Here is a 27654-nt window from a genome sequence, read left to right as displayed (position 1 = left end):
ATTTCTGGCTTTGCCCCTGACAGACTTTTGGCAAGTTGTTTCACCTCCCTGTCTCTGTTTTCCCTCCCACCCTTCGTCTGTCATGTCTATTTAGATTGCAGACGCTTCAGGGCAAAGATCATTTCTTACTCTGGGTACGTACAGGGCCTTACACAACAGGGCCAGTAATAGGTTGGGTGCTACTGTAATAACATGGATAATGAGAAATCCAAACAAGAATTAAAAAACAAACCAAACACTTTAATCAGGCTGAGGCACTTCTTAAGGTCTTAATATTCTTACAAAATATTAAATAAAGTGAAGGACTTTCTCCCACTTCAACTTTATACAAAAAAATTACAATATTATTTACAAACACTGGTCTCTGAATCGTTTTACAATGCTACTCGCAGACGGCACTTGGCAAGAGCGTGCAAGGAGAACAGCACGGAGTACCCCTCCTTCCAGGTCACCTGTGTGGTCAGCACAAGCATTTTAAAATTAAAATGATACTACGTCCAGCAGCATGAGACTGCCTCCAGAAGCAGGAAAACACCGTGTTGGAAAGAACAGTCCACTGGTTTTAGTTTTGTATATTTAAAATAAATACTTCCTGTAGTGAAAAAAAAAAATCTCTCTTAACTTGTTCCTCCTCTCCCTTGACCAGATGAAAATACCTGTGTGTAGAGTATTTAAAGGCCTCTGCTCTTAGATTTCTCCACCAGACAACAGCCAGTCCTGTTTGGTTGCCTAGTGGAGCGTAGATGTGTCAGTTCTCAGCCACTCACATCAGCTGATGAGGGGGAGATTTCACTGTTGGGTCTGGAATCATTACAGTTGTATAGGAAGTGAAATGATTGCTGTTCTGAAAACATATCTGAGGTCTCTCTCCTCCTTCTCACCCCCATTTTCATGTTACATAATGTGATAGTCCTCATTTCCTTGTCAAGTATAAAGGATCTTCACCAGCATATGCATTTCCTAAGAGCTCCTTAAAGACATCCAGGACCTGCATTGTAATCAGGTTTAAATAAAAATAAATCAGTCTTTAAAATCCACCCAGTGTCTTTCAGATGCGACACAAGTATTGAGTTCCTAACCAGCGACACACTCTCACCCCACATTGATCCAGCAAAGTTAACAGGTGAAGCCAAACTCTAATAAAAAAAAAAATAAACAAACCCTGAAGGCAGCAGCTCCTTATAAAGGTAAGTTCATAACATTTTTAAAATGTTTTCATTTAAAACAACAAAATCAGTCCTGTAACTATGGAAGTCATAATCCCAGTATTCTGTTTAACCTCTGTAGCCCTTCAAGATTAAAAAGACAGGGTGTTAAAGCAAGAAGCTATATTTAACTAGAAAGAAGGAGGGAGAAGTGAATGTTGCGTGAGTGATACGGAACATTGCAGGGAAGATGTAGGTGGTAGCTCTTGGAGCAGCTTCCTGATGGTTAGCTTTTCTCCCATTAGGGGCAGAAAGTGAAGGTCCCCTGTCCCCCCCCCCCCCAAAAAAAACATTGAACCAAACAACCCCACCTCCATAAAAAAACACCATGGCTCATGGCTACTTCCGCAAAGCGGAACAGATACAGCTTTACAAGATTAGCACTGGCAAACAGAGCCAGCTACTGCCCCGTCCCAGCCGCTCAGTGCTGTGCATTCGGAAGTGTCTTTAAAAGCATTACTCAGCACTCGAGCTACTCTGAGATTACAAGGACCAAATTCAGCACCCATTTAGATCCTGCGCAAGATCAAACCAACTCCAATGGGATTGCACAGAGTGCAGGAAATCTCAAAATTTGGCTTTAAGAGCCAGATCCTGCTCCACGGCAAGTTGTGGCATGACTTCCACTGACTCCCTGGCAGCAGAATCAAGCCTCACGTGTCCAATTGCAATTCAGCTTCAAGGATTTTGCGTCTACAGCAGTTGCCAGCTATACACAGGGGAGATCACTCTTAGAGTACATTGTGTACAGGAACCCGCACAAAGGGTCAGTCAGGTGAGCGTGAGAGGGTGGAAATGAAAGGGATGAGCGTGGCTGGGGGGTTGTGTAAAGAGAGAGATGACCTGACAAAAGCAAGTGGGAGAGAAGGAGATGGGCAGGGAAGGAGGAGGGGGGGGGCCTAGTGGAAGAACAGAGGGACACCATTTCCTTGCTGTATTCTTGATCTACATGTGCGTGGCGTGCTGCCCTGCATAGGCTGCTGGGGGTTCTGCACCGGGAGGGCCTGTCCCCCTGGAACACTGAAGCTGACCTCCATGTTTGAGCCCCGCTTCCAGGAAGAAGACTGCTCTCCCCGGTGGGGATGTCCGTGCCGATAAGGAATGATGGGAGGTTATGGGGTAGGGGAGAATGGTCAGCCTGAGGGAAATAACTGCTTCGAACGGATTCAAAGAGTAGACAGGCCTTCCTCTCTTATTGAACCAAACAGTGGCCTTCCATATGCAGTGGATCTTCCTGACTTCCTACTACAAGCACAAGGCATAGCGGTAGTGGGCTGTCCCTTTGGGGGAGAGAGGGTGCAAGGCAAGTGGGGGAGGAGGGAATGAACTCATTTAGTTCTGTGGCATTTCTCTCCATCGACACAGAGTGTTTAGTCTGAGATGGGACCATGGCGGGAAAGACAATAAACAAGCCCCAGATCTCTTTGCTCTTACTGAGTTGGAGCCACTAGGGCTGTGAGCCACCAGGGATAGCTACGGTCCACTTTCACTCATCGACTTCCAGCCAGCCTTTCTTGTAGTCCTGCAGGATCTCCAGGTAGTACTGCCTCTCCGGTTCGCTGTCGTACTTCACCTCATACACACTCCTGAGAGGGTTCTTGTGAGGCTTGTGGATCCTCAGCACCACCCCCTGGTACCAGGCCTCTGTCTTGTCATTCTCCTCGTACAGATGTCTGATCCGCTTGCCCACCAGTTCCGGGTACCTGGATGGGGAGGTTGGAGACTCTGCCTCATGCCTGAAGGTCTTGCTTAGGAGGGAGCAGCCTTGTCTTGAAGCAGGACACCTCCCCCGAGCGCCATGGAGAGGAGTCCTCTGCACTCCCTGAGGGACCCTCTGGAATTTGATCCGGACCATTGAGTTCCGGAGGTGAAGGACCCTTGAGGTACTCCTGGTCTTCCTGGATGCCTTACTGGTCAGCTTCAGCTCAAGGGTCCTACAAGGCTTGGGGGGTTGGGAAAGTTGCTGCTTGGCACCAGAGTGCAGTGGGAGTCTATTTGGCTTTGAATCCAGGAAGCTGGGATCAACTTGGGGAGACGTTCTCCTATCCATGAGCAAAGCATCCCCTCCAACAGGAGGGGAGCAGCTTCCCTGAGGCTTCTCGTCAAGTGGCTGGGTTTTCTCAGGTTCCCTGGTAGCAGCTCCCTCCTGGAAAGGAGATCCCCATTTAGACAAGATCAGGAACTTTCCTTTCCTGTACTTTCCCTTGAACAAGTTGACAGGCGTTCCAGTTGTTGCACCCATCAGGTCTCCAGTTGCTTTCTTCTTCACATAATCCACTGCTACTGATTTGCCTTCATCTTTCAGAGTCCCTGTGCCAGGTTCACCTAGGTGAGGAAGAGAGGACATGGTCAGTTAAGTTAGTACCTTCACCTGCTTAAAATAAAGTTCTCAATGATATGCGTGGATCCTGTGATGATGACATCAGCAGGAACTGAAGCCATAGAGACACCATACAATTTCAACTCTAGTCTACTAGCCACAATGCAATGGGTTCCATCTCCTCCTTTCGGGCTCACTTCCAGTGACCTGAAAGAGAGCCTGGTAAATGTCTCATCAGCCTGTGGAGATGGAGCACTCCCAGCTGTATTCCTCTGACAGTGGTGCCTAGGAGAACTCCATTACGCTGATGAGGGAGAAGAGAGGACACCCTCACACTGTGGTTACCCACCAGCCTATGACTAGGATAGGGAATTTGAACCTATGCCATTAGCTACCAGTGGAGGCTCTGCCATGGGTTTTAAATGGCTGTCATGGACGTGCTACCTCCAGATGATAGTGATCCCAGCAAAGATGTTCTAGTGTCAATAAACTGGGTTTCATTGGCTCCTGCATCTGACCCACCCTCACGCAATTTAAACAAGATCAGTTTATTTGACAACTCTCCAGTTGCTCTAGTCAATGACCATCAAGTTAAAAGACCAGGGTAACCTTCACAGCTTGGATAGGAAGCCACCTCTGCCCTGCTCGCCTCTGTTCTTGCCCCCGTTTCTTTCTGTAGAGGGTTAGAAAGTAGAAGCTGTCCTATAACGATGAGCTCTGATCTAGGATATCATAGAAATGTAGAGCTGGAAGGGACCTCAAGAGGTCCCCTAGTCCATTCCCCCACACTGAGACAGGGCTACGTATACCTTGACCATCTGTCTGTCTAACCTGCTCTTAAAAACTTCCAATGCTGAGGATTCCACAACCGCCCTTGGTAACCTATTCCAGTGCTGAACTGTCCTTACACTTAGAAAGTTTTTCCTATGATCCAATCTAAATTTCTCTTGCTGCAAACTAAGCGGATTACTTCTTGTCCTACCATGGAAAACAATTAATCATCATCCTCTTTAAAAGAAGCCTTATCAGATCCCCTCCAGAGCCTTCTCTTCTCTATACTAAATACTCTCTTCTCTATACTAAATATGTCCACATCTTTCAGCCTTTCCTCATAGGTTATGTTTTCCAAACCTCGTATAATTTTGGTTGCTCTCCTCTGGAGTCTCTTCAATTTGTTCCTGTCTTTCTCAAAGTGTGGTGGACTCAGTACTCCAGTTGAGGCCTCACCAATGCTGAATAAAGTGGAACAATTACCTCCCATGTCTTACATACAACACTCCTCTTAATTCATCCTAGAATTACAATTGCCTTTTTTGTTGCAGCACACACTGTTGACTCATTCAATTTGAGATCAACTACAACCGTTATCCTTTTCAGCCATACTATTGCCTAGCCAGTTATTCCCCATTTTGTATTTGACTTTTCCTTCTTAAATCTAGTACTTTGCACTCATCTTCATTGCCTTTCAACTTGTTCATTTCAGACCAATTCTTCAATTTGTCAAGATCTTTCTGAATTCTAATCCTGCCCTCCAAAGTGCTAGCAACCCCTCCCAGCATGGTGTCATCTGCAAATTTTGTAAGTATATGCTCCGCCCCATCAGTTATGTTGCTAATGACAATATTGAGTAGTGTACCAGAACCAAGACAGACCCCTGAGGGACCTCACTAGGTGTGTTCTCCCAGTTTAACAATAAACCATTGATAACCACTCTTGGAGTAGGGTCTTTCAACCCTATGCAAGTTCAAAAGGAATTAGCAAAGATAGCCAGTGCTCTCTTAGTAAGTGTTCAAAACCGTAATGCATCTAATGACCAAGTAGCATCCAATTATTTTGGGTGGGATTTTCCAAGGAGCCTAAGGATTTGGGCGCCTAACTCCCTTAAGCACCTTTGAAAGGGATTTCTTCTGGGTGGGATTTGTAAGGGCATATTGGGAGGAGGAATAGGCAGGAGTTACTTCGTCAAGAGTTATTCCAGTTTGGCTAACACACTCTAGGATAGTCGTTCCCTCTCTCGTCTCCCAGACAGACCGTTACATACACACAGGCAGATGGTGATAGACTGTCCAGTATTGTGATGGAAGGCCCATTGCTCAGACACCATTGCCACTTGACCTCTGTGCCCCATCAATAACTGGGATGTTCTCCCCAACAGCATGGTTTCAACTGTTTTTAATAGTTTAAACACACACAAAGAACAAATACCTACTTGGAGGCATGCTGGCCAGCTTGTGAACTTGGACCTGTAAGAAATAAAGTTATTGGTAATCATCTGAAGCAGCAGCAAAGATGACACTACTCAAAGGCTACTAGGAAGGGACTGTTGGAACGAATTACAGTAGGATCAGAGTTTCTACTTTAACAAAAAGAGACTCATGCGTGGTTTCTTTAGGATGCAACCTATGACCCCCTGTGGAAATGAGGGAATAATCTCTTTACCCCTAACCGCTTAGCGTCCCACACACCCTATTGTTTAGGATGTAGAAGGAATTCACCAGGCTGAAGGAGCTGGGACTTCCTGGAATAATCTTGGTTGATTTTCATTACCATTGATATGGAATTAAGGGTGAACCCACAAAGGGCAGAGCACCTCCAACTCCCAATCAAAAGCATTCACTGCCTCCCAGGGTCAGGCTCCAAAGCACAGCGATTCCATTGAAAATAAAATGGGAGTTGTATCCTCATTGTGCCAGGCCTCGTTTAACATACCTTCCATGTGGGTCACTCCAAAAAAAAATTGCAAGAGGCACTTCCCTTACAGAAACATAGACTGGCTCTGGGCACACATGCTGGGAACCCACCACATTTCTGGTAATGAATGCTTTCAGTGGAAATAAATCCAGCTGGCTCTGCACAGAACCCCTCATACATGTTCCATATAGGGATCAGATCCTAGAGACTTTGCCTCTCATAAAAGCTTGACCAATTGCCTCTGCCCACACAAGACAAAGCAAATCAAAGTCCCCAGAGAAGTGTCACCACATGTTGACCTTAATGACACACTCAGTAATTTTTTTTTATTGTTGACAGCCACTGGAGGAATGGGAAGGTCAGACCGCAACACCTCATCCCAACACCAGGACCTCCAACGATGCAATGCTTCTCTAGTTACTGCATTGCGATCTCAATAATAGGGGCAAATATTCTGTGGGATACTTATCTGTAACACTGGAGAATAGAAGCTAATGCCAGAGGAGACACCTGCACGACATCTAAATTTATAGATTAGAGGGGTCACAGCAAAAACCTCCATCCTTCTCATTAATGGAACCTAGTGATGACAAAAGCCCCAGTCCAGCAAAGCACATCGATGGACTATACCTGCTTCACATTAAACATGTGCTTAACAGGGCCCTAATAACTAGGATGACATTTTAACCACCAGAAAAGCAGGCGATTGCATAATCACAGTGGTTAGAGGTCAACATTTTTTAGACTCGCTTGCCCTGTTTTTTATTCCAATCCTCTGCTGTTACGGGTTCATACATGGACTGTTGTTAGCTCAGAGCACCTGTGTATGGGGCAGTTTTGGGATTGCATTTGCAGCCAGAGGAAGCAAAAGAAATGCAGCTATTGAGAATTCAACTAGACCAGGTATCCCTCCCACAGGGACAATCCAAGAGCGTAACCATGTGCTTAAGATTAAAAAGCATTAAGGAAACAGAGCCATCTATAGTGCATAGGCAGATCAGGATGATACATCTCACTTTTACAGTCCACAGCTAAAATTGGAGCAGTTTGCTAATTCTTTATGCCCCAAGCTGTGACCAGATGTCCCTCTCCAGATCACAGAGTCTGTTTCATCTCAACACAGGGCCCATATCCCAGTAGCTGTAGAATGTGCTGTAGAAAATCAAAAGGCGCTGCTGTGAGCATATATTACCCAGCTTGGCCCAAAAACTACCAGTCTAAAAGCCCACTCATCGCCATGGTATCTGGTAGCAGTGAGCAAGATCATGAATGACTGGTTAGTCTGACAGAGCTCAGAGGCAGCGTGCCTTGGTTCATGGGAGGGGGCTGAGTGGGGAGAAGAGCGTTCGTGCCAGAGGTAGGATTGATAGCACTCCAAGCTACACACATTCACCCGCTGTGACACGAAGCGCCCTGTACTCACACCCTACACGCTGTTGGGATAATCTTGGTACAAAATATGCCTGGTGAGGTATCATTTGAAAACTCACAACACACCGATGGTTAATATTCTTGTATAACGTGTGGTGTTATGAATATATGCTGAAATTATGACTACAGTGTATGTAAACCAATTATGCCAGGGAGAGGCGGTAAACAGGCCTGCACTAGACAAAGGAATGTGTTTTCCCCACCTGGCAGTTACTTCCAAGGCACTTCGGAAGTCAATGAGAACGTATTTACGTATCGCATAACCAGACCCAGTGGAGTCTCACGCTAACAAGTGAGGGAGAAGACAGCATGGTGCTACACCCAGCAGAAGAGGGAAGCTTGATCTGGGTTTTGCTTTTCAAAGAATACATTGCAAGGATTTACTGGTCTATAATGGTGCGGGGGACTGAACCACGAGTGACAAGCAACTGAAGCAAGTGATTGTTTACACTATTACCATGTTATAAAAGCATGTAGAGTGAGGTCTTTTCTGAAAGCTAATGAGACACTGGCAATCAAGATCATTATGAATTGTATGTATTAAAACTACAGAAGGAATCATGGATACCCACTGATATCAGGCAGTACAGTCTGCCCAGACAGCAGGGAATGTCACAGCTATCTACTTACGATAAACCAACTCTGTGCTGCGTTTGAACGGAAGGGTGTATATTTGCTCCAGTTAGAGTTAATAAGCTGTGATGTGTTTTTGTCTCTTTAGAGGAACAAACCAACCGTATTATTTCTCTGAATTGTCCAGGAGAGGGTTGGACATTGTAGAGCACACAATTTTGGGGAAATCTGGGACTGGGAGTGTGTTGGGGTCATCTTGCTGGTTGTAACAAGAGTGGGGCTGCAGAAAGGCTGCTGGTGTCAGAACTACTGAACCAGGGCTATTTAAACACACAAACACTCAAGAGTGTGACCTGCATGGTGGTAGGCTGGTTGCGAGAGGCCCAGGCTGCTGCCTTAGTTCCCAAAGCATTGTGAGGCACCCAGGGTTACAGGGCAAGTGGTGATAATCCCTCACTAGTCTGGATTTCACCCTGAACCCTGACTGGACCATCATACACTGCAGTGCAGGAGAGAGTGCATGGAGCTCTGGGGCAAGGATCAGAGATTTGCCGGCTTGATGTTTCTTTTTAGAGAGAGTCTAATGCAAAGATCTCTCTGCTTCCCCATGAGGTGCCTGCCACGCCCCTCATTTTCCGCCATCCCGCCAATCCTAGGACATTTCTGGTCAGCAAAAGAGCTGATCTCCTGGGGCATGTCAATGTGATGAGAGAAAAATTACCAGATGGTAAAGCCAAGTAAGCATAGGCACTACCGGCCAGGCTGTGTGCACACAATTCAACATGTTTATCCAAACACCACACTCCTGGCTGCTCTGTCCCCTTTCAGCCTACGCCATACTCTCTGGCCCCCTTCCATTCTCAGCTCCTTTCTGTCCCTTGCTATCAGGACACCAGGCTGCAACTTCTTCCATGCAGATTTGGAGCCAGCAGAGAGACCTAGGGATGGGGAGGGGAGCAATTTGGCTGCCTATAACTCCTCTGGCACAACAGGGGTCAGTAGCAGAAGCGGCAAGGGAATCCCTGCATGATCCAAGTAGGCGTGAGGGCCCTGGCAGTCGTGAGGGGCTTCATGAGATGCCCAACACTTGATCAACTGAGGTAAAGCAGTAGAAGATGGGCTCAAAACCTGACCCACAGCCATTCCAGACCTGTCCATCTCCTCTAGTGGCAGCATGGCATGCCCATAGGCTGACATGTGTGATCATCAGCGACAACTGCAAGGTGAATCAGACTTCACTAACGTTGTTCCGCCTCCTGAAATTCCCGGTTTGAACCCTCCACCCATTTACGTGTTAAAATAGGAGGCTTAGCTGGCCGTGGCCGAAAAGCCTCATTTGCTTCCCACACAATTTACATTTTTAAAAAGTTTAAGAGGGAACTCTACAACACCCCCTGCTTCGCGTTTTCAGCCCCATCCATGCTATGGTTGAAAGTGGGCTCAGACAGGGCCTTGCAGGAGAAGATAAAAGAGACAAAAAAGGCTAAAAGTTCCCATCTGTCGATTTTTTGGGCTGACTTAGAACCTTTAAGAAATTGCGTGTCAGATTTCCCAGAGGACTCTGCCCGGCCCTAGCTCAATGTAGAGTGCTTGGCAATCTCACCATAGAGATCTTTCTCTAGCTCACGTTATTCCCTTTTCTATCTGTCCTCCCCCGTCTCCGGCTCTCCTTTTCTTCTGCTCACCTCTCATCTAGCCTTCACTTTTTCCTCTCCACTTACTGCTCTTTTCAATAGGCTTGTAAACATTTTTATGCTTATTAACTCGTGTCTCCAAAATGAACAAGACACAGGGAGTGGAAGAGGAAGAAAGATCCATCCCCCCACCCCCCATTGTTGCCAGAGCTTATCCATCCCCCACCCCCCATTGTTGCCAGAGCTTATCCAACTTTGGTGGCCTCCTAAGGCACACAGAACAGTATTAAACTAGCCACTCCTTGCTTCAGAGAGCACCTGGTAGCAGAGTGCCTTGCTCGGTCCCAGACGCACTGCAATCCCACTGTACACAGTGCAACCTTGTAACCCAGGCAGCTCGGTGCAGAACAATCGTTCCCTGACGTCACTCCAGGCAGTTATGAATTCCCGACACGAGTCTCATCCAGCCAACAGGCTAGACCACAGAGCCTCCTGGAGCCAGACAATAGCTGGATCTTTCCAGTAACATATACAGCTAGATATTTTGCAAGTGCAAACAGGGAACACTTAATCATAGATGTATGTGGGCCACTGTACACTGAGGAGAAGGCTTTCAAGAGTGACTAGTGATTCGAGATGCTTTGAGTACCTACCCTGAGGTACCTTAGAGGGGCCTCTAAAGGTCGATCCCCTTTACGGTGTGCCGAGGTAGCTACCACAAAACGGGGATCATTGGTAACTTTGGAAAGCCTGGGCATTACTGAGCCACTGCCACATTCGGGCCAACTTATCTAAAGAGCCTTGTATCTCCTCCAGAAAGCTGCATTTCCCTATTTTTTCCCTCCATGATACCAAGTTATCCCTGCATCAATAAACTCTGGTCTCCATTCTACTCCACCAGCACTGGATATGTTAGCCAGCCAAGTGGGAGATTTTGTAATTCAGGAACTGCGAGATCGATCATTTCCATGAAAATGCATTACAAGGTTCCAAATACCAGGCTGGGACACAACACCAGTGGATGAGTCAGATGGAGGTGGAGGCAGGCTGCCTGGAAAGGAGGTGAGCTTGGTCAGCTAGTTAGCAGTGACGGGAAGGGGAATACAGGAAAGAGATGAGGTTTGGATTTATATTGCTACAAATCTGCTCTTAACAGAGTGTCAATGTTCCTTTGAGCACATCAGACCTTCAGCTATGCAATAAAAGGCCCATTACTGGACCTACACAGCTGACCCGTCTTGGAGAGCTACTAACATATGGAAATGTCCCATTGGCAGCAAAATCTAATGGGTGGGGAAAGGGCTTACTGGAGATTTAGCACCACTTACTGAGATGTTGCTTGACACAGTCATGCCAATGGAGATTCAGAAGGTCTGGGTAGACGTCGGGCAGCTGTTTCAGGGCTAGCAGCTTCAGCATCCTGGAAGTACAGCATTTAAGCTCCAAGTCCCTCAAAAGCTTCTCCTCAGAGAGGGTGGTGGGGCGCAGCTCCACCTTGTGCTCCTGCAACACGTGGTCCACAGACGCTCCAGAAAGCTTGGGGAACAGTTTCTCCTTCACTACATGAATGGGGATGAAGATGGCGCCTGCTCGGACCACGTGCGGGAAGGGGCACTTGCGAGTGAACATGAAGGTCTCCAGCTGAGACTGCAGCTTTCTGAGAAGCACACTGACATCCTTGAAACCCAGCCAGATCTCCTTCCCTTTGGAGGGTTTCTGGGCTTCCATGATCCGGGAGCCATTTTTGTGTTGGAGGGGAGATTTGGGGCGCTCTTTCTGCTCCCCATCCAGCTCGGCCCTCCTCAGCCACTCCTGGAGGAGCTCCAGGGATGTTCCAGACACAGAACACGAAATTACATTGCAGAGAGACACGTGCAGTGCAATGAAATACTGGCTGGATGAAGTCTGCTGGGCAGAGGATTCACAGTTGCTGGGCAGCGAGACATTGGCCTCTCCCAGTGCCGGAAAGGCCTCTGGTGCACTGGGTGGCAGAGACTTTGAAATGTCGGGCAGTTTCAGATAAAGGCACGTCATCTGCAAGGGTTGGGTGTTGGGCTGAGTTGTGGCTGCTGGGGGGCCCTGTGCAACACCTGCCGGGGGACTGTTGACCTGCACAGCTGCCGGGGGGCCCTGCGTTGCGGCTGCCGGGGGACTGTTGACCTGCACAGCTGCCGGGGGGCCCTGCGTTGCAGCTGTCGGGGGACCGCTGGCCTGCGTTGCGGCTGCCGGGGGGCCCTGCGTTGCGGCTGCCGGGGGGCCCTGCGTTGCGGCTGCCGGGGGGCCCTGCGTTGCGGCTGCCGGGGGGCCCTGCGTTGCGGCTGCCGGGGGGCCGCTGGCCTGGATCAGGGGCACAGCACGGGCAGGGACAGATTTCAGAAGTTTGTACTTTTTGAACATGAAGGCTGCCGAGCTCTGGAAGTTGCTCTTGTCCCCAGAGTTATTTTCTACTAACAAAGCCTGGGACTTTGAACTTTCAAACACCCTCTGCTTTTTGCGTGGTCCTTCTTTCTCCTCCTCTTCTCCACCACTTTCTCCTCTAGGAGTCACTTTGGTCTGTCGGGCTTGGCTCAGAGGATGATTGGCCTTCACTAGCTCTCTTTTCAAGCTGAGATCTAGCACTACATCGTCTTGGGCAAGCTCCCCGTTCCCAGGGGTGGCTGGAGAGCGGATGCTGCCATTCCGTGTTCCTGGCTCCCTTCTCGCTGGCAGGCTGCGTGGCAGAATCTTTGGCTTGTAGCTCTCCCAGGTCCTGTTACAACAGCTTCCCTCCCTCTGAATCACATTACAGCTTCCACCCATTCCTGTCTCTGCTTTCAGGGCCTGGATTGCTTTTTTCCCAGCAGGCAGAACAATAGGCTTCTCAGAAATATCCTTGGCAGAAGGTGGCTTGGAGGCAGCCTTAGAGTCGCCGCTTCCCAGGCTGATTCCTGCAATTTTGAAAGGGGGGTCCTCGTCTTGGTGGCCTTTCGAGATGGGAATCTCTGCCGACTCTTTAGACCCTTCGATGTAGTCCCGGTAAGGTGCCAGGCTGAAGACATTGTTGATAACTGGCATAGGTGGGGAGGAGGGAGGAGAATTCTCTGCATTTTTCAGGCTTTTCAGTCTCTCCTCAGACGAGAGAGTCTGGGGTGAGGAAACACGCCCCTCAGTGAAGTCTTTGACCTTGGGGGCTTCTCCTTTTCTGTGGTGGTATGAAACGGGACTGTCGGTAATGACAATGGGGGCTCCCACTGGAGCTTCTGGAACCCCTGTGTTTCTGGGTGTAGGCTCTTTCATGGATAAAGTGGGCCTTCTCTCCGAGTGAGATTGTTCCTTTCCATGCATGCTGGGTTGTTCCGTCTGACCGAGGCTCACGCCATAGCCTGTCTCTCTCTTCGGTAGTGGGTCTGTGAGCCTGTCGGAGGTGCTGGGTGGCCTAGCTAGTGCACAAATCGGCTGGAAAGCACTGTGCTGGCTAGCAACCTGTTTGCTTCGGGGGCTCTCCCTCATCGGTGGAGTCCCCTGAAAAGCAGCTACTCTGCTGCTATCAACGTGCCACTCATGGCCAGCCTCTGTATTGGCTAAGGAGTCGGTGTACAAAGCCGTGTCAGACGGGGAGAAAGCATAACTGGCGTTCTGCTGCAGATGGTCCACTTTGCAGCTGGAATTTTGCTCGAGCGCAGGTTCTCCAGAAGGAACTCCAGGCTTCAGAGTTGGAGGGGCCCCTGGAATTGGACCAGCTGTGCTGTACATGTAGCTCTCCAGAGGGCTGGGATAATAGCCTCTTGGGTAATGATGCCTCAGGTAAGTGCTAGAAAAAGGCCGAAGCTCCCCACTTTCTGGAAAGTTGATTCCTTTGTAGCCACCTGAAGCTGGCATGGCCAACAGAGCACCACTCTGTTCCTCAGCATGAGGGGCCTCCTGATAGAACAGGGTCTGCTTGTGTGAGGTCAGTGGGTAGTGAGACAGCTGATAGCAAGCTGGAGATCTATCCCGATAGGCTGCTGCTTGGGAATGCACCAGGGGGCTGGCCGCGGAAGGCTGTAGCTTGGACCACGTATGTTGGGTTAAGCTGCTGCCATGGGCCTCTGCGACCCTTTTCTGGTTGTTGTACATGGCAGGGTAGTTTGCTTCAAGCAAGAAGGTGCTTTGACGTGCTCGGTATTTCTCAAATGCTGCGTGGTAAGGCGAAAAGCCTGCAGAGGTTGCTACTGACTCTTTAGTGGGAACCCCTGTGCCTTGGTGTAACTGCAGGAAGCTGGGATCAGGGTGATGGGCTCTCTTGTGTACAGCTGTCGCACAGTGCTGGTCTTTTGCATGTATATGGTGCCCTGAGGATACTGGGGTTGGTAAAGTCCATTCTACTTCCAATGGTCTCTTCTGCATGGCCTCCATCTGAGTTTGTAAAGACATAGAAACCCTAGGGTCCACATAGCAAATAGGGCTTCTATAAACTGGCTTGGGCACAGCCAAGGTAGCACAGCCTGTAGGTGTCTGAGCCCCTGCTTTGTTTATGAGCACCGGTTTTTGCACTGGGAAAGCATGGCCCTGCACCTGCTGCAGAGGGTCCTGTTGCCCCATATGGTTTGCCCACTTCTCCTGAACAATCAGCAAGTCCCGGACCATGCTATCCTTCCCCTTGTCAGCACCTGAGCTCTGCAGTCTTGCCCCGAGGCTCTCAGCATCTCGTCCATACAGCAGGCAGTTCATCAGAGCCCCATCTGTCCTCAAGTGCTGGCTGACAGCATTACCTGGATATTGCATGTAAGATGCAGCTGGACTCCAGTGGGTCAGAGATTCGGTCCCATTGGGGTTTTGCAGCGGGTAAGCAAAGTAGGTTCCCTTGTAGCTGAGATGGTTTTCAGAGCCATGATTGGGCACGGGGCTCGATTTACACAAGCCTGCAGCGAGGATGCTATTTGGCTCCGTCTCCAGCCGAGATAGCTTGTTGTAAGTCACAGGGTCCAGGGACTCTAAGTGTCGCTTCCCAGCCATTATAAGTCACTCTCCACCTCGTCTCTTGGATGCACAACGGAGGATTCCTTCTGACTTTCCTGAAAGAGAGAAGAAAAAGGAAACCAGTGATTTAAGTGAAGGGCACCAAAACCACGTCACACAGAAACTTGCCAGGCAAAAGTCTTGCCATGTGGTTGGTAACAAATGGGGGAGAACTGGAGGTGTAAAATGAAGACCGCAGACTAATTTCACAATCCATCTGCAAACACCATGGCATGATACCAAGGAGATATGCATCAAAGATGTTCTAGCATGAAATTGGGGGCGGGATGGGGGAGACTTGTGCTGTTTGTGGTATTTTGGCAAGAATTAAACTGAAGTCCTTTTTACTTATAACTGTCAGTACTGTGAGAGCAATGCAGCATAATTCCAGTTTTCAAATTCAGCGGACCTTGCTTTTGATTAGTCAGAGTTTTTGCTCATTGGCTGAAGAACTGCTGTAACTCTTTCTAAATTTTTTTGGTAGGCAGTAGCTTTGTTATTAAATTCACATACACTGTTCAAAGTTTATATAGCAGTCTAATGAAGATGATACACAATAAATCAAAAGTCTTAACAAGTAATAATCTCATAGACTCTTTATCTGGGAAGATGATTTTATCATCAGTATGGAAGCTACAGATCCTGTAATGCAGGCCTTGTTAAATGCTAGTCAGATTTTACATGCCTATGCAGTATTGTCAATCCCAAGCATTCAAAAATCACGGTCCAGACAGGCCCCACAAAATATTGAGATTTGTAGAGATGCCAAATAAACCTGAAATGTGTTTTCTACTTCGTAAGCATTGAAGGGTAATTTTGTCATGCTTTTCTCTGCAACCACGAGGTCATATGCTGGTTATAAATGAAAGCTGAGATTGTCATGTAATCTCATGACTCCAGAAAACTGGGCCTTTAGAAGCAATCACCAAATATCGTAAGACCTTTGACAAACTTGTAAAGCTTGGCAGTGTTAGTGGATATTAAAACCCGAACAATTCTTTTATAGGTTAACCAAAATCCTTGTATGTGCTGCATTTATATGATTTAGCCTCTCTGCCTATTCAACTGAAAAGTTCTCTGTACTTAAATTGAAACTTAGTGGGTGACAAAATGAAGGACAGGCATGTACTCATAATGAAACGTGTATAATCTTTTAACTCCCTTGATCTAGTCCGGATGTCTGGGAAGGGACTCCTGGCGGTAACAAAGAATGCCTGCTACTGCAGAAGTGTGTTATAATGAATTTAACAGGGTAATTGATAATGGATGCTTATAATTAAGGCTCTACTTGAATTGTGGGATGATTGTCAAATTATTGCAGCTGAGTTGCAGACAAGAAATGGAAAATCATGGAAAAGTAATAATGGACCTTTATTAATTGCAGTAATTTGGAAAAGCCAGGGAAGACCTATTTGTTTAAGAAAAATTTGCTGAAACAATATAAACACTCAAGTATTATGTTATGCCTGCTAATTTTTTGATATATCTGCAGCAAAATGTCTGGTTATTACAGGCATTAATGCATGGGGGTGACAGCCTGAGCTCCAGCTGCTATCAGCTCAGATAAATGGGATTTAACTGTACTAATGAGGGGGGGAGGGGCAGGAGGAGTGTGTGTTGCAAACCTCAAAACATATGCAAAAAATTGTGGACTGTGCATAGCAAACTAACTAAAATCAAAATTGTAGTGGAAGCCTAAAATTGCAGGAGCCACAATATTGCAAATTAAGTAGCACCTTATTTATAATCCAATTAAATATGATTGGTAAGATGTATTTTTTGCAGATGTTTTCTGTGATTTATGAAACAATGACCCACTGAAAGATGTTTTTAACTCATTGAAAATTACCTGTTACCACAGCAGTTAGTAATACCTGGATTAGACATTCCTTTATCTTATCAATCATGTAAACTGAGATGCCATAAAAGAAATTCCATCATGTAATGAGATAAATTGAGATACTGAAGAGAAAGGACACAATGGGACCCATCGTGGGAAAGTAGCTTTTCCCTCCTCAAAGGAGTTTTCTTTGTCCAAACTAATACATAAATCCAAACATGGAATAGCAGCATGTGATGGCTCAGCCATGATTCATCTTAAAGCTAAAAAAAGTGTGTAAATAGTTGAGCCATTTCTTTTCATGATAAAATGTTTTATCGAAAGTATTTCTAGTCAATCATTCTTAATCCTCTCAATATTCTGATTAATTCACATTATGCAACTGTATTGTGTGTGTATGTCTGTGTATATTACTCCTAGAATTCAGTGAAGTGTAACCACAGGTAATTTGATTAATTAACCTTAAAATGTACTATACTCACGTTAAACCAAAATGTTAGGAACAACCAAATATTCTTTAACGTGGCAAGTCTTGATTTCTTATTTTGAGCTATTGCCTGAGATGCTGACAATTTTATGTGCTACCACCGTTTACTAGCTGAGAGCAAAGCAAGATACTACACTGAACTTGATGGCATTTCTCCATTAGTCCATCTGGCTGGATGTACCGTGACTAGCTACCCACCCATCCCTTCCAGTCTTGGGAGTAGGAGAAAGAAAGGTCCTTTGGAGCAGGGAGAGAAAGAATACACACACAGAGCCCCTTCCAAGAGGGAGAGAGATGGGGAGGGGGTGCAGGGAGTCTCTGAGATAGGGGAGGGATGGGAGGTTGGCATTCAGAGACCTTGTGGAGGATGCAAGGACATGGTGTGTGCAACGTGCTCGGTTACAGAAGCAATGAAGTGTGCAGCCTTCTAGTTTGAATAACTTCAGGCCCTTGAGTTGCCTTATAAGCACACGTTCAATTAAGTCTGCACTCCCCTCGTTACCACTCTTCTTATCCCTATTTCAGAGGTCGTCTGTCTTACAGCTCAGTGTATTCAGTTGTTACAATGTGTTATCATTCCAGCAGAGGGAGCTATAGGATCATCATAGCAATGACCGCAGAACATCTGGAAATGCCAATTAATGTCAAGACCATGCTGATGAATTTCTTTCCATTTTTTTTTTTACCTAGGGCCCAGTTTTCCTCTTGGGAAGACCCAGGCAAGACCTGGCAGACACAGAACTGACTGGGAGGGAAACATGGGGAAAGAGAAAGTGAGGATAAAAATTAAGGGCTTGTCTACACGGGAAGTGGACCAGCATAGCTATTCAGGCATAATTTAGCTAATCAGGCATAACTGGGGCTGTGGACATACTGTTTCAGAATAAAAGTGATCTTATTCCAGACAGTCAGTCTGCTTTACGAGTGAAGTAATTATTTGAAAATAAAATCACTTTTATTCAGAATAGAGCGTCCACACAGGGAGCTATTGCAGAATAGTTATTCGGGTCAATTTTCCTGTGGAGGCAAGCGCATGGAGTGTTTAAAGGATGACCTGCATAAACACCGAACCCACTTGAAAGGTCAAAATTTTAATGATTTAATAAGAGGCCCAACAGATTTTTTTTTTTTTTTTTTTTTAAACCACTTTTCAAGCTCTTTTTATATACAATAGAAAAAGCAAACCTTTAGAGGCCATTGTGATCATCTAGTCTGAACTCCTGCATAACACAGGCCAGAGAATTTCACCCTGCGATTCCTGCATCTAGCCCAACAGTTTGTAATAAAACTAGAGCCAATCTTCCTTTAAAAGCTTTGAGCCTGATTTTTCCCCTCCACTGCACTTCTCCTCTTCTCCTAGAGTAACATTCAGTTTTCAACACCACAAAGGATTCCTCCATCGAAGAGAGAAAACATGGTTTCTTTGCAATATCCCCAACAGAGTCAGGTTGATGGTTTAGGAATGGAATTATGGTTTCTCTACACAGATCCTGGGAAGGTGTATTCTGAATCCAAATTGATTGGCAGAGAACTGAACGGCTCCTCCTTTACTCAGCTGGTCAACCGACTTACTCACCCTTTAAGTAGTCCGCTGCCCTCAAATATATCGGTTCTCCCCCAAAACTCTAGTTTGTTCTCCTGAGCAAACTGATTATTAGTAAGATGTTATATTGAAAACAGGAACTTGGAGAGTATTTTATATCAATAGTTAACTGCCAATTTGCTCCCCCACCCCCTTATTTCATTTCAGCAACTTTTCCTTTTCGGGAGGGAAACTATTTCCTCAAGTCACCATCTGCACTGGAGACTGCAGAGGGGAGGAAGACTCCTCAATCAATCATTAACTTTCCCTCTCATGTTTGAGAATCAAGATTCCCCTCCTTTACATCTAGTAGAACAAGCTATCAAGGGAAATGGCAGATTCTCCATCTCTCGCGGTCTTCAGTTGAAGACCAGAAGATGCGCTTTAACCAAACGATTTATTGGGCTCAATTACAGGGACGATGGGCAGAAATCCTATGCCCTGTGTTATACAAGAGGTCAGACGAGATGATCTAATGGTCTCTTCTGGCCTTAAAGTCTATGAAACGCTTTCTGCATAACAACAATTGGTTAATTTAGGGCCAGGCAGCACTGAAATACCACCCTGGCACTGACCTATGGATCTTTAAACTGAGATTTCCCCTCTCCCTGCTGCCTGGAAGCAAACTGGATGGTGGGATTTCACTGGGGCAGATTCATCTCTGGAGAACGCCACTGAAGTCAGGAATTCATTTGGCCCATTGCTTCATCTGCGAGGCAGCTGATTGAGTCCTCCACTGCAGCATGTGATTGCTGTTTCCCTTCCCTCCCCCTCACCCCCCCCAACCCATCCTGGGGCAGGACACAAGACCACAGGATTTAAAAGCTAAGAGAATTTGGGGAGGAGGAGAAGGGAGAGGGTGAGAAAATCTCTCATATATAGCAAAGGCAGCAGGAACTGCCACAGCAGGAGCATGGACTTTATGGCTCGGTTTCTTCCTTTCACTAGGAAGCTGTGCACAGCACCCACTTCCTCAGGAGAATAATGAGGCGATTGTTCGTCCCAGGCTAGTCCCCGGTGCGTGGGATACGTCTGTATCAGATTTTGAACTCTTTTTTTGGTTTTGTGCTAAACACATGCCTAAACTTGCCCCAGGCAGCCAATCGGGCGGCCCTGCCCAGGAGAGGTGCTTGACACTTCCTGAAGGACCAATCACTGAGACACCATCCCAGAGCAATTTGGAGCCACTGACTCATTGGCTGTCTTGCTGGCTCACCCTCAGGGAACAATGGGTTTTCTGCACAGACCCCACCTGTGGGCCCTTGACTGGAGGGGCAGGAGACTAGAGTTTTCCAGCTGAGCACATGGTAGTGGAACCTGGATTGGAGAGCTGGGCTCTGCTCCGAGCACTAGCAGGGGGAGCCGACCAGAAGCAGGACAGGCAGGAGAGACTGCCCAGCCTGAAATGCTGATGAACTTCAGTCACAGAAGGGGTGGGACCAGACACGGGGTATGGGAAGCTCAGGAACTTTGTTATTTTCAGAGATCTGCAACTTTCACCCATAAGGTGATTGTGGCTAAGAAATTCCTTTGCTACACCTGGGCTCCCTGCCACGCTGTCCCTGAAGGGTTGAACTACAAGCCTAGAGAGCTCACAGCCCAGCTGAAGCTCTATGGGAAGCTCAGGAGGACTCGTACACTGGTTTCTGAGTCACCGGCATCATCCCACATGCCAAAGAGTGAGACAAGAGGGCTGAGGCCAGGAGAGTCCCTTACAGGCCCAGAGCGACACACAGTGACGGACTCTGCCCAGACCTACCCGGCTTAGATGCACTTGAGATCCAGCGATTGGGTCCACTTGCAACTGACTGGTGACTGTCTAGGGAGGTACCAGGCCAGACTGGGATACCCAGATCACAGTAATCTCAGTCCTCCCGGAGAGGCCAGGCTGGCATTTCCACGGCACTGCAGCTACAAGACTCGTGTACCTTCCCTTTCATAGTTCACTGGTAGTGACACGAAGTGACTGCCAGCAGCCCGTGTTCCTCGCCTTTCCCATCTGACTCACCTAATCCCCAGGTATTGGCTTCCACTGAGAGCGCCTGGTGTCAGAGGGGAAAGGTGAGGTAATGCAGTCAGGAGGCTCCTTGGCAATTTACCCGTAACCTCCTTTAATAAAAACACCTTAATGATGCTGGCTGTTTACAGTGCTAAAGTCCTCAATGAAACAATACCCGACTGCCAGATGACCTGAGATCCCTTCCACACACCCACTCCCCTTGAAATCTTCTACAGCCACTTAGAGAGAAGACGCTGATAAAGCCAGATGTCAGTTTGATAAACAACATGTTGCACTTCTTATCAGAGGATCTGCAAGGTCTTTACAAAAAAACACCCTTGTTATCAGACCTTTTCTGCAGATGGAGAAACTGAGTCATTGAGAAATAGGAAGCGAGTTGCCTGAAATCACAGTTGAGCTACTAGGCAGAACTGGGATTAGAGCAGTGTTTTTCAAATGGGGGGTGGAGGGGAGGGGTCCTGACTCAAGACTGTTGTAAGGGGGGTTGTGAGAGCAGCAGCTGCTGGCCGGGCTCCCACCTCTGAAGGCAGTGCAGCAGCCAGCAGCAGTGCAGCAGTAATGGTGGCATGGTGGGGGGGGGGGGGAGAGACAGGGTGTCATTTGAGGGGGGGGGACGGTCACCACAGCCTGAAATATTTTCAAAGGGGGTCCCAGCAAAAAAAAAAAAAAAAAAAAAAAGTTTGAGAACCCCTTGATTAGAAACGAGTGATGCCCCTCTAACCACTAGACACTACTGCTTCGTGGTTTAGCAAGCTGAATCATAATAGGTTAGACAGGAGACAGCAGCTTTGCTGATTTTGCAAATATCGGATGCCATCTTGTTGCCAAAGTGGGGGTTAAGATAAACTCAAATTTCGAAATGCGATCTGAATTTACTCAGTTTCAATGTCCTGAGTTCTGGAGGGGCGGGAATGGGGGGAGGTGTTTGCACCTACCTCTAGTGAAGAAAAGCGAAGGCAGGAGAATATAAAAAGGTGAGATTTGTTTTTGGCAGGCTGTATCATTGCTGAATTCTCCATGTTGCTAATAGCATAAGGCGCGATTAGACACATAGCAGAGAGGGAGGAGTGTGTGTTCAAATCCATCTATATTATAGCGTCCACTCGGGAGCGAATTCTGGAGCGGAGGTGGTATAGAGATTCCATTATATAGTTCCTTCCCCTGTTTTCCACACAAGAATGAGACCCCTCCTGGAAAGTTGAGGTGAAGTAAGATATTAGGGCCTTCCTGTGGGTTTTTCCTACAATGCAGTTTTCTGGAAAAATTCCAAGCTTTTTCATTAAAAGGATATTATGCAAGCAAGCCACAATCACAATGATGGCAGGTAAAACACAATACAACTTTGCAATGAACGCAAGCCCATCGGCCCTTCTCCAAATCACACAGAAGCCCATTTCTTGGCACAAGAAGATCCTGGCAACACTGAATGTTAGCAGGCAGGCCCTCACTCCCACAAGTAATCTTCACAAGGCAGACAGACGGGCTGCTGTGATTAACCCAGCCTTGCATAAAACTACAGCAACAGAAGGGGAGCCCCACACCCTTCTCCCCGTCCTGTTCTCCTTGATGCAAGTAGGAACCCTTACCTATTCTAACACTAATACGTTTTTTGTTTTTAAAGGGATCAGACTAAGCACAGTAATTTTTTTTAACCAAAAAACCAACAACCCCTCAATAAATTAAGTGCAAAATACTACGTTACTGCACCAGTAAGTTTATGAACTTAAATGCACAAACGACTGTTTCGCCCTCTCCGATTCCTAATGGGTTTGTGTTTCAGTTTATTAGATTTTCGTAGACTGAATTATCACAGTATTTCCATTTGATTACATTTACTTTAAGGCTGTTGCAAACTTGGCCGTTGTTAATGTGATATACCTGTAGTGCGGTGATTGTTGTTATGAGACACTTGGAAACCATGTTCTTAAAGCTTGAACTGTGAGAAGTTCCCCTCACCCCCTTTGAGGAAGTTAAAAAGACTAGAGGGAGAGACGAGGCTTTCTATTCCCATCATTACTGCCATCCCAAGCCACTCAGTGTATTGACTCTCTGGGCCAGATTCATGAATAGCATTGTGGGTAAATGTTGTCATTTAAGAACAACAAATCCCAAATAAATGGGCTGTTTATTTGGGATTTGTTGTTCTTAACTGACACACATTTACTCACAATGTTTGAATTTTTTGACATATTTACCCTGTGTTGGAATTTTGACAAGTAACCTTAGCAAGAGATTACAATTTCCATTATTTAAAAAGCATTCCAGGACGAAAGAGCTGGATAAGCACTAAGTGTTGTTAATAGCCGTTTGCATGCACAGTAAACAACATAGGAATAGGTTGCTATTTGAGGTTGGGGGTGGGGGATGACTCTTTCTTCTTCTTATATATAGTTCAGCTTCCTCCACTGGGACTATACCTTTAGGCCCAGACCCCACCTTACACTTACAAATAGTGCAGACAAAGCCAATGGAACTACTTAAATGAGAAAGCTTGTGGTCTTAAGAGTTACAAGACTGATAAGCACCTGGCACAAATAACAAAGGCTATTGTATCACACTATCCTCTGTGTGTAGGAAGCAGGGGCAAGGGAAATGCCTGAATGAATTTCAACACGTGCAGAGTCCTTTGTGAGCAATTTCTGAAACCTCTTACAAATAACGACTGAGGGGGAAATGGTGGGCAGATTAAATAAATAGATTTATTCCTGTTTTCAGACGGGTTTTTCCCAGAAGCCGCAGGGCGGGAAGAGAGGCAATGCTCTGAAAAACAAGACAGTGGCGAAGTGCATACAAATCACGTTACTGATAATACTTGTGGGTCACAACCTGCTTTACACCTGGCACATTTCTGTGCTGTAAAGGGCACTGGTGGGGTTCCCGCCCCACTGCCTTCCCCCAAAGCAAGAGGAATGAAATGAAGCCATACAGCACATCAGCACATCTATCTTGGCTGCCACCTCCAGCCACAAAGCCTACTCAGGGTGTTTCGTAAATGTATTTTCGTTTTGACAACTCAGAACAAGTACAACTATCATCATTTCAGCCCTCAGGGGTCAACTTGTCACGCGGCTGCCACTCAGTAGGGCAGCCCTGCATTTCCTTCACATGACTAGATGCCCAACAACTCAGTAACAATGTAGCAATAACAAGTGTAAGTTTCAGTTCTGCCTCTCTTCTCCTACCCCACGTGGTATGAAGAGGTAATCACCAACTCCCAGCCAATCCAAAAGAGACAGGTATCAGCAAGCCAAGGGATGGATCTCCAACCCCTTCTTTTTAAAACCCTGCTCCCTCCCAGTGCCAGTTGCCTAGACTGGATGGAAGGTCAGACGTCCTATCACACTTCTCTGGTAGCCCCATGAAATAGCTGCACTCACTCTGTAGTGTGCAGGTCCCATGAAGGTATCAATAGTTTGCCAGGGGATTATAAATTACATTCTCATTCCTGGTCTCTGATCTTCCATTAAAATGGACGTATTCAGTCCCTCCCAGCCAGGTCCCCCTCAGGGTCTAGTTATAAGCACTTTTGCAAAGGAGATTCCGCAGTAGTGGGAGCTCCAACTGCGCTGTTGGATCCCACGAAGCATATGGGAACGGACAAAAGATTCTGGGCCAGGTAGAAGGTGCAGATGACAAGAGAGGGGGGCCCAAGGACGGAAAATGGGTGAGAACTCCAGCCTAAGAACGCTTGTGCCCATTTTGAGAGACAAAGGGGGGTGAGGGAACATCTTTTACTGGACCAACTTCTGTTGGTGAAAGGGACAAGCTTTTGAGCACCACAGAGCTTTTCTTCAGGACAGCATTTTGCTCAGCTCAGCACTGACAGTTAAAAGAGACAAAAAGCACCGTGTTGCTAGAAGCCCCTCTCACTGAGAATACAGTGATAAAAGCAGCTTTTAATGCACGTGAATGGTTCACATTGGTGATTAACTGCCCTCAGAGGGTAACAGCTTTCCTTAGCCAGCAAGGCAGGCTGGATTTGAACTAGCAGCCTAAAGAGGTGGGAGACACTTGATCCTCTTGTCAGGTCCCTGATGCATTTATAACCTGCAAACATGTTCTATAAAATAATAGACACCATTTCAGAGAACTGGTAGCCACTATCATGCGTAAAACAAAACCGACCACATGTGAAACAAGCAGGCAAGGAATCCAGGGTCCGATTTTTCGGTTTTAAAATGTACATGTTTTTAAATGTTGCCCAAAAGCGACTGGAATTCTCTCTACAATTATGAGAGTTACTGTCCAGCTGTAATGCTGGTTTAATGATCCAAGAGACTGTGAGATCACCTTCCAGTCACAGCAGTAACCTCTCCAGCAGACTCAGGGTCCAAGCCTGCAAGCAGTACCTGCATAGAGGTCAGTGGGAGGATCAGATAGCGAAGACTTCACACAGTTTCAAGCCCTTATTCACATTTCCCGGCTTATCCCCTAAAGAAGCACATCACCTTTGGATCTTTCAAATGGCTTTGCTCTGCCTCCCCAAGTTTTCCCTTTAACCCAATTCACTTGCTTTGACTTGATGTTTAAGAAGTTGTGTACTTACACAATACACCCCTATCAGCAAGTGCTCGGCATTTTTCTTGCAAATAGGATAATTATTTCTAAGAGCACTTGAACAACACCACAAGTAAAGAAGAATGCTCTATCCCTGGATGTGGAGCCGGTCCAATAAGGCAGGAGAACAATTAAGCGTGCTTTGTATCCAAAAAGAGATAGCACTATCTGAATGTCTGCAGCCAACAAGCTATAGAGACAGGGTGTTCATTTGCAGGGACCATCCTGTGCACAGATCTGGTTCAAACACACCAGTTTAATGTAAGGTATAACAAGCCAAGACACATGTGGTTTAGAGCTGGTGGCCACTTACCGACAGACACAGGACAACAAAGCACTAAATATTTAAGTCTGACTGTACTGGCTATAACGATCTATTAAAGAATTAAGAGAAGCTGAAGCAGAAACATAGCCAAAAGCTCATGCACCTGCACGTGTATTATTGTCATACCATTTATTCAATGCACACATTCACACAAATGGTATTGCCTAAGTTCTGCCCACTGAGCCTGTTTGTTGATGCAAATACTAGGGTTACCATAAAAATAAACCTTCCTGATCCCCCAGATCTGTTCATGCAGTGCCTGTTGATTTAAATGGGAGTTGAATACAGTCGCTGAAAGCAGGATTTGGCCCTACATACACATTGTACATAAACCACAGGATCTTAAATTCTCCATAAATGGGTGAGAGGGTGTATGTAAGTGAAGCCTGAAACCCATTATTCTCTTAACGATCCAACAAGAAGCAGATGATCTGTGGGAATTAACAAAAACCCAGTACAGTCCAGGGGAGGGGGAAGTTGGGGGATGGGGGAAACTCACTCTACACTATGAAATATATAACATTGTGTAAGAGGGGCGGGTTGTGAAAGGGCTGGTTATTAAGGATTACGTTACCAGTCGCTGAAAGTTATTCTCATGGCCACGGTCCAGGCTCCAGTCCAGTCATTTTATCACTCCTGTAGAGTGATAAAATTGAAGGGAAATGAGAAACAAGCCTGACTCTCTAACGATATGTATTAATCTATACACCACAAGTTTTACTTTGAGAACTCTTCCTCTCTATGCACAGAAGCTGCGCTGACACACGTGCTGGGGCATCTCAGGAAGACGGGGGGGAAAGGCAATGATTTTAAGAAAAGATTGGGGATTTTTTTTTTTAAATGGAGAGTTGTCTTAAACCAAACGGTTCCAGTCGGTAAGGAAAGCAGAAGGAACAGACATCACAGAATCGTTCTGTGAAGCACATTTTTGGCATTAGCCCAAATCCACCAAGTAGACTAAACAACTAGCGAAAAGCCTTGGTCAAACCCAAGCACGGGGGACTGTCAAGGAATTCTCCCTCTCAGCCCCCACCCAGGCTGGCTTCTGCCCAGTCGATGCTGGGTTCCCGAGCACGCAGGCAGGAAGGCAGCACGTTTACCTCTCCAGTTTCTAGCCCCCCCCCAGCCTCCAGTAATCTGATGCAACAACAGATCTTTCAGTTCCTCTCCGCTCCCGGCCTCACACGGGCGGCAAACTAACTCACTCGCCCCTGTGCTCTTGAAAGGAGAAGGGGGCAGCTGGGAAAGGGAGAGACGAAGCAATCCCAGGCGGCGGGGCTCTCTCCTCCGGGAAGGGGGCAGCCGGGGCGGACAGACAAGGACGGGGTCCCCCTGACGCCTGTCCCGCTGGCTGCCGTGGGTGGGGGGCGGCTCGGCTCGGCTTACCTGGGGCCGAGATCGGCTGCTCCCCGCAGGTGAAGTGGCCCTGCCCAGGCGCATGGTACAGCGGCAGCGGGGGGCACCGGCGTAGGAAGCGGTTCTCGGCGCTGGGCAGCCACGCCCGGGTCCCTCGAGTGCAAACCCACCGCAGGCAGCCCGCCCTGCTGCTGCCTCCCAGCCACGCCGCCTCCAGCGAGTCCGAGCCAGGGAGCCCCAGGGGCTCCGGTTCCAGCCCCCCTCTGTCCGTGGGAGAGCGGGCGGGGCGGGCAGGCATCCAGGGGGCTGCGAATTCAGCCCGGACAGGCTTTTCCTCCCAGGCTCCGGGGCGGCTCCGGATCAAGGGGGACAAGCGAACGCTCCGCCGCAGGAACCGGTTCGGAGCCGCAGCTGGCCGGAGCCGAGAGCGAGAGACAAGAGACCCGCTGCACGGCTGAGAGGAAGTCGGGACTGGGCGGGGGGAGGAAGGACGGGGAAGGGGGGCCGGGTAGGAGGATCAGGGGCCCCCAGGGAGGAGGGTGGGGACGAGGGAGGAGTTGAAAGGGAAAGAAGCGCTGACAGGAGCTGAGCCGGGCTGGGGTTGGCGGCGTGGGCTGAGATTGGGCTCCGGTCCCGTCCCAGCCTGGGCCAAAGGC

General features: G+C 47.4%; 1 protein-coding gene across 7 annotated transcripts; it reads right to left on the bottom strand.

Annotated features, from left to right (window-relative positions):
- Positions 1-219: 219 nt before the first annotated feature.
- CUNH15orf39 (chromosome unknown C15orf39 homolog) lies at positions 220-27458 on the bottom strand. Of its 7 annotated transcripts, none has more exons than XM_067534622.1 (4): positions 27029-27457; positions 11183-14887; positions 2640-3530; positions 220-988 (listed from the first exon to the last, which is right to left on the bottom strand). In XM_067534622.1, the coding sequence occupies exons 2-3, from the start codon at positions 14826-14828 to the stop codon at positions 2692-2694; spliced, it is 4485 nt and encodes a 1494-aa protein (XP_067390723.1). In that variant the 5' UTR covers positions 14829-14887; positions 27029-27457; the 3' UTR covers positions 220-988; positions 2640-2691. The 7 variants fall into 7 exon arrangements, with proteins under 7 accessions (XP_067390723.1, XP_067390724.1, XP_067390728.1 ...); XM_067534627.1 differs by lacking the exon at positions 220-988 and adding an exon at positions 5735-5768 and having other exon boundaries at positions 3398-3530; XM_067534625.1 differs by lacking the exon at positions 220-988 and adding an exon at positions 5735-5768 and having other exon boundaries at positions 3402-4198; positions 27029-27458.
- Positions 27459-27654: the final 196 nt, after the last annotated feature.

The sequence above is a fragment of the Emydura macquarii genome, unplaced genomic scaffold (genome assembly GCF_026122565.2).
Source record: "Emydura macquarii macquarii isolate MOO-44397 ecotype Brisbane River unplaced genomic scaffold, CSIRO-AGI_Emac_v2 contig_3451, whole genome shotgun sequence".
Classification (NCBI taxonomy): domain Eukaryota; kingdom Metazoa; phylum Chordata; order Testudines; family Chelidae; genus Emydura; species Emydura macquarii.
This window is presented reverse-complemented; position numbering and strand designations above follow the sequence as displayed.

Bases quoted from the DNA above. Each gene is read 5' to 3' on its own strand.
- CUNH15orf39 (XM_067534622.1), bottom strand. From the start codon at position 14,828: ATGGCTGGGAAGCGACACTTAGAGTCCCTGGACCCTGTGACTTACAAC. The intron at 3,531-11,182 runs GTAAGTGGTGCT...TTCCTCACCTAG, and splicing joins CTGTGTCAAGCAACATCTCA to GTGAACCTGGCACAGGGACT.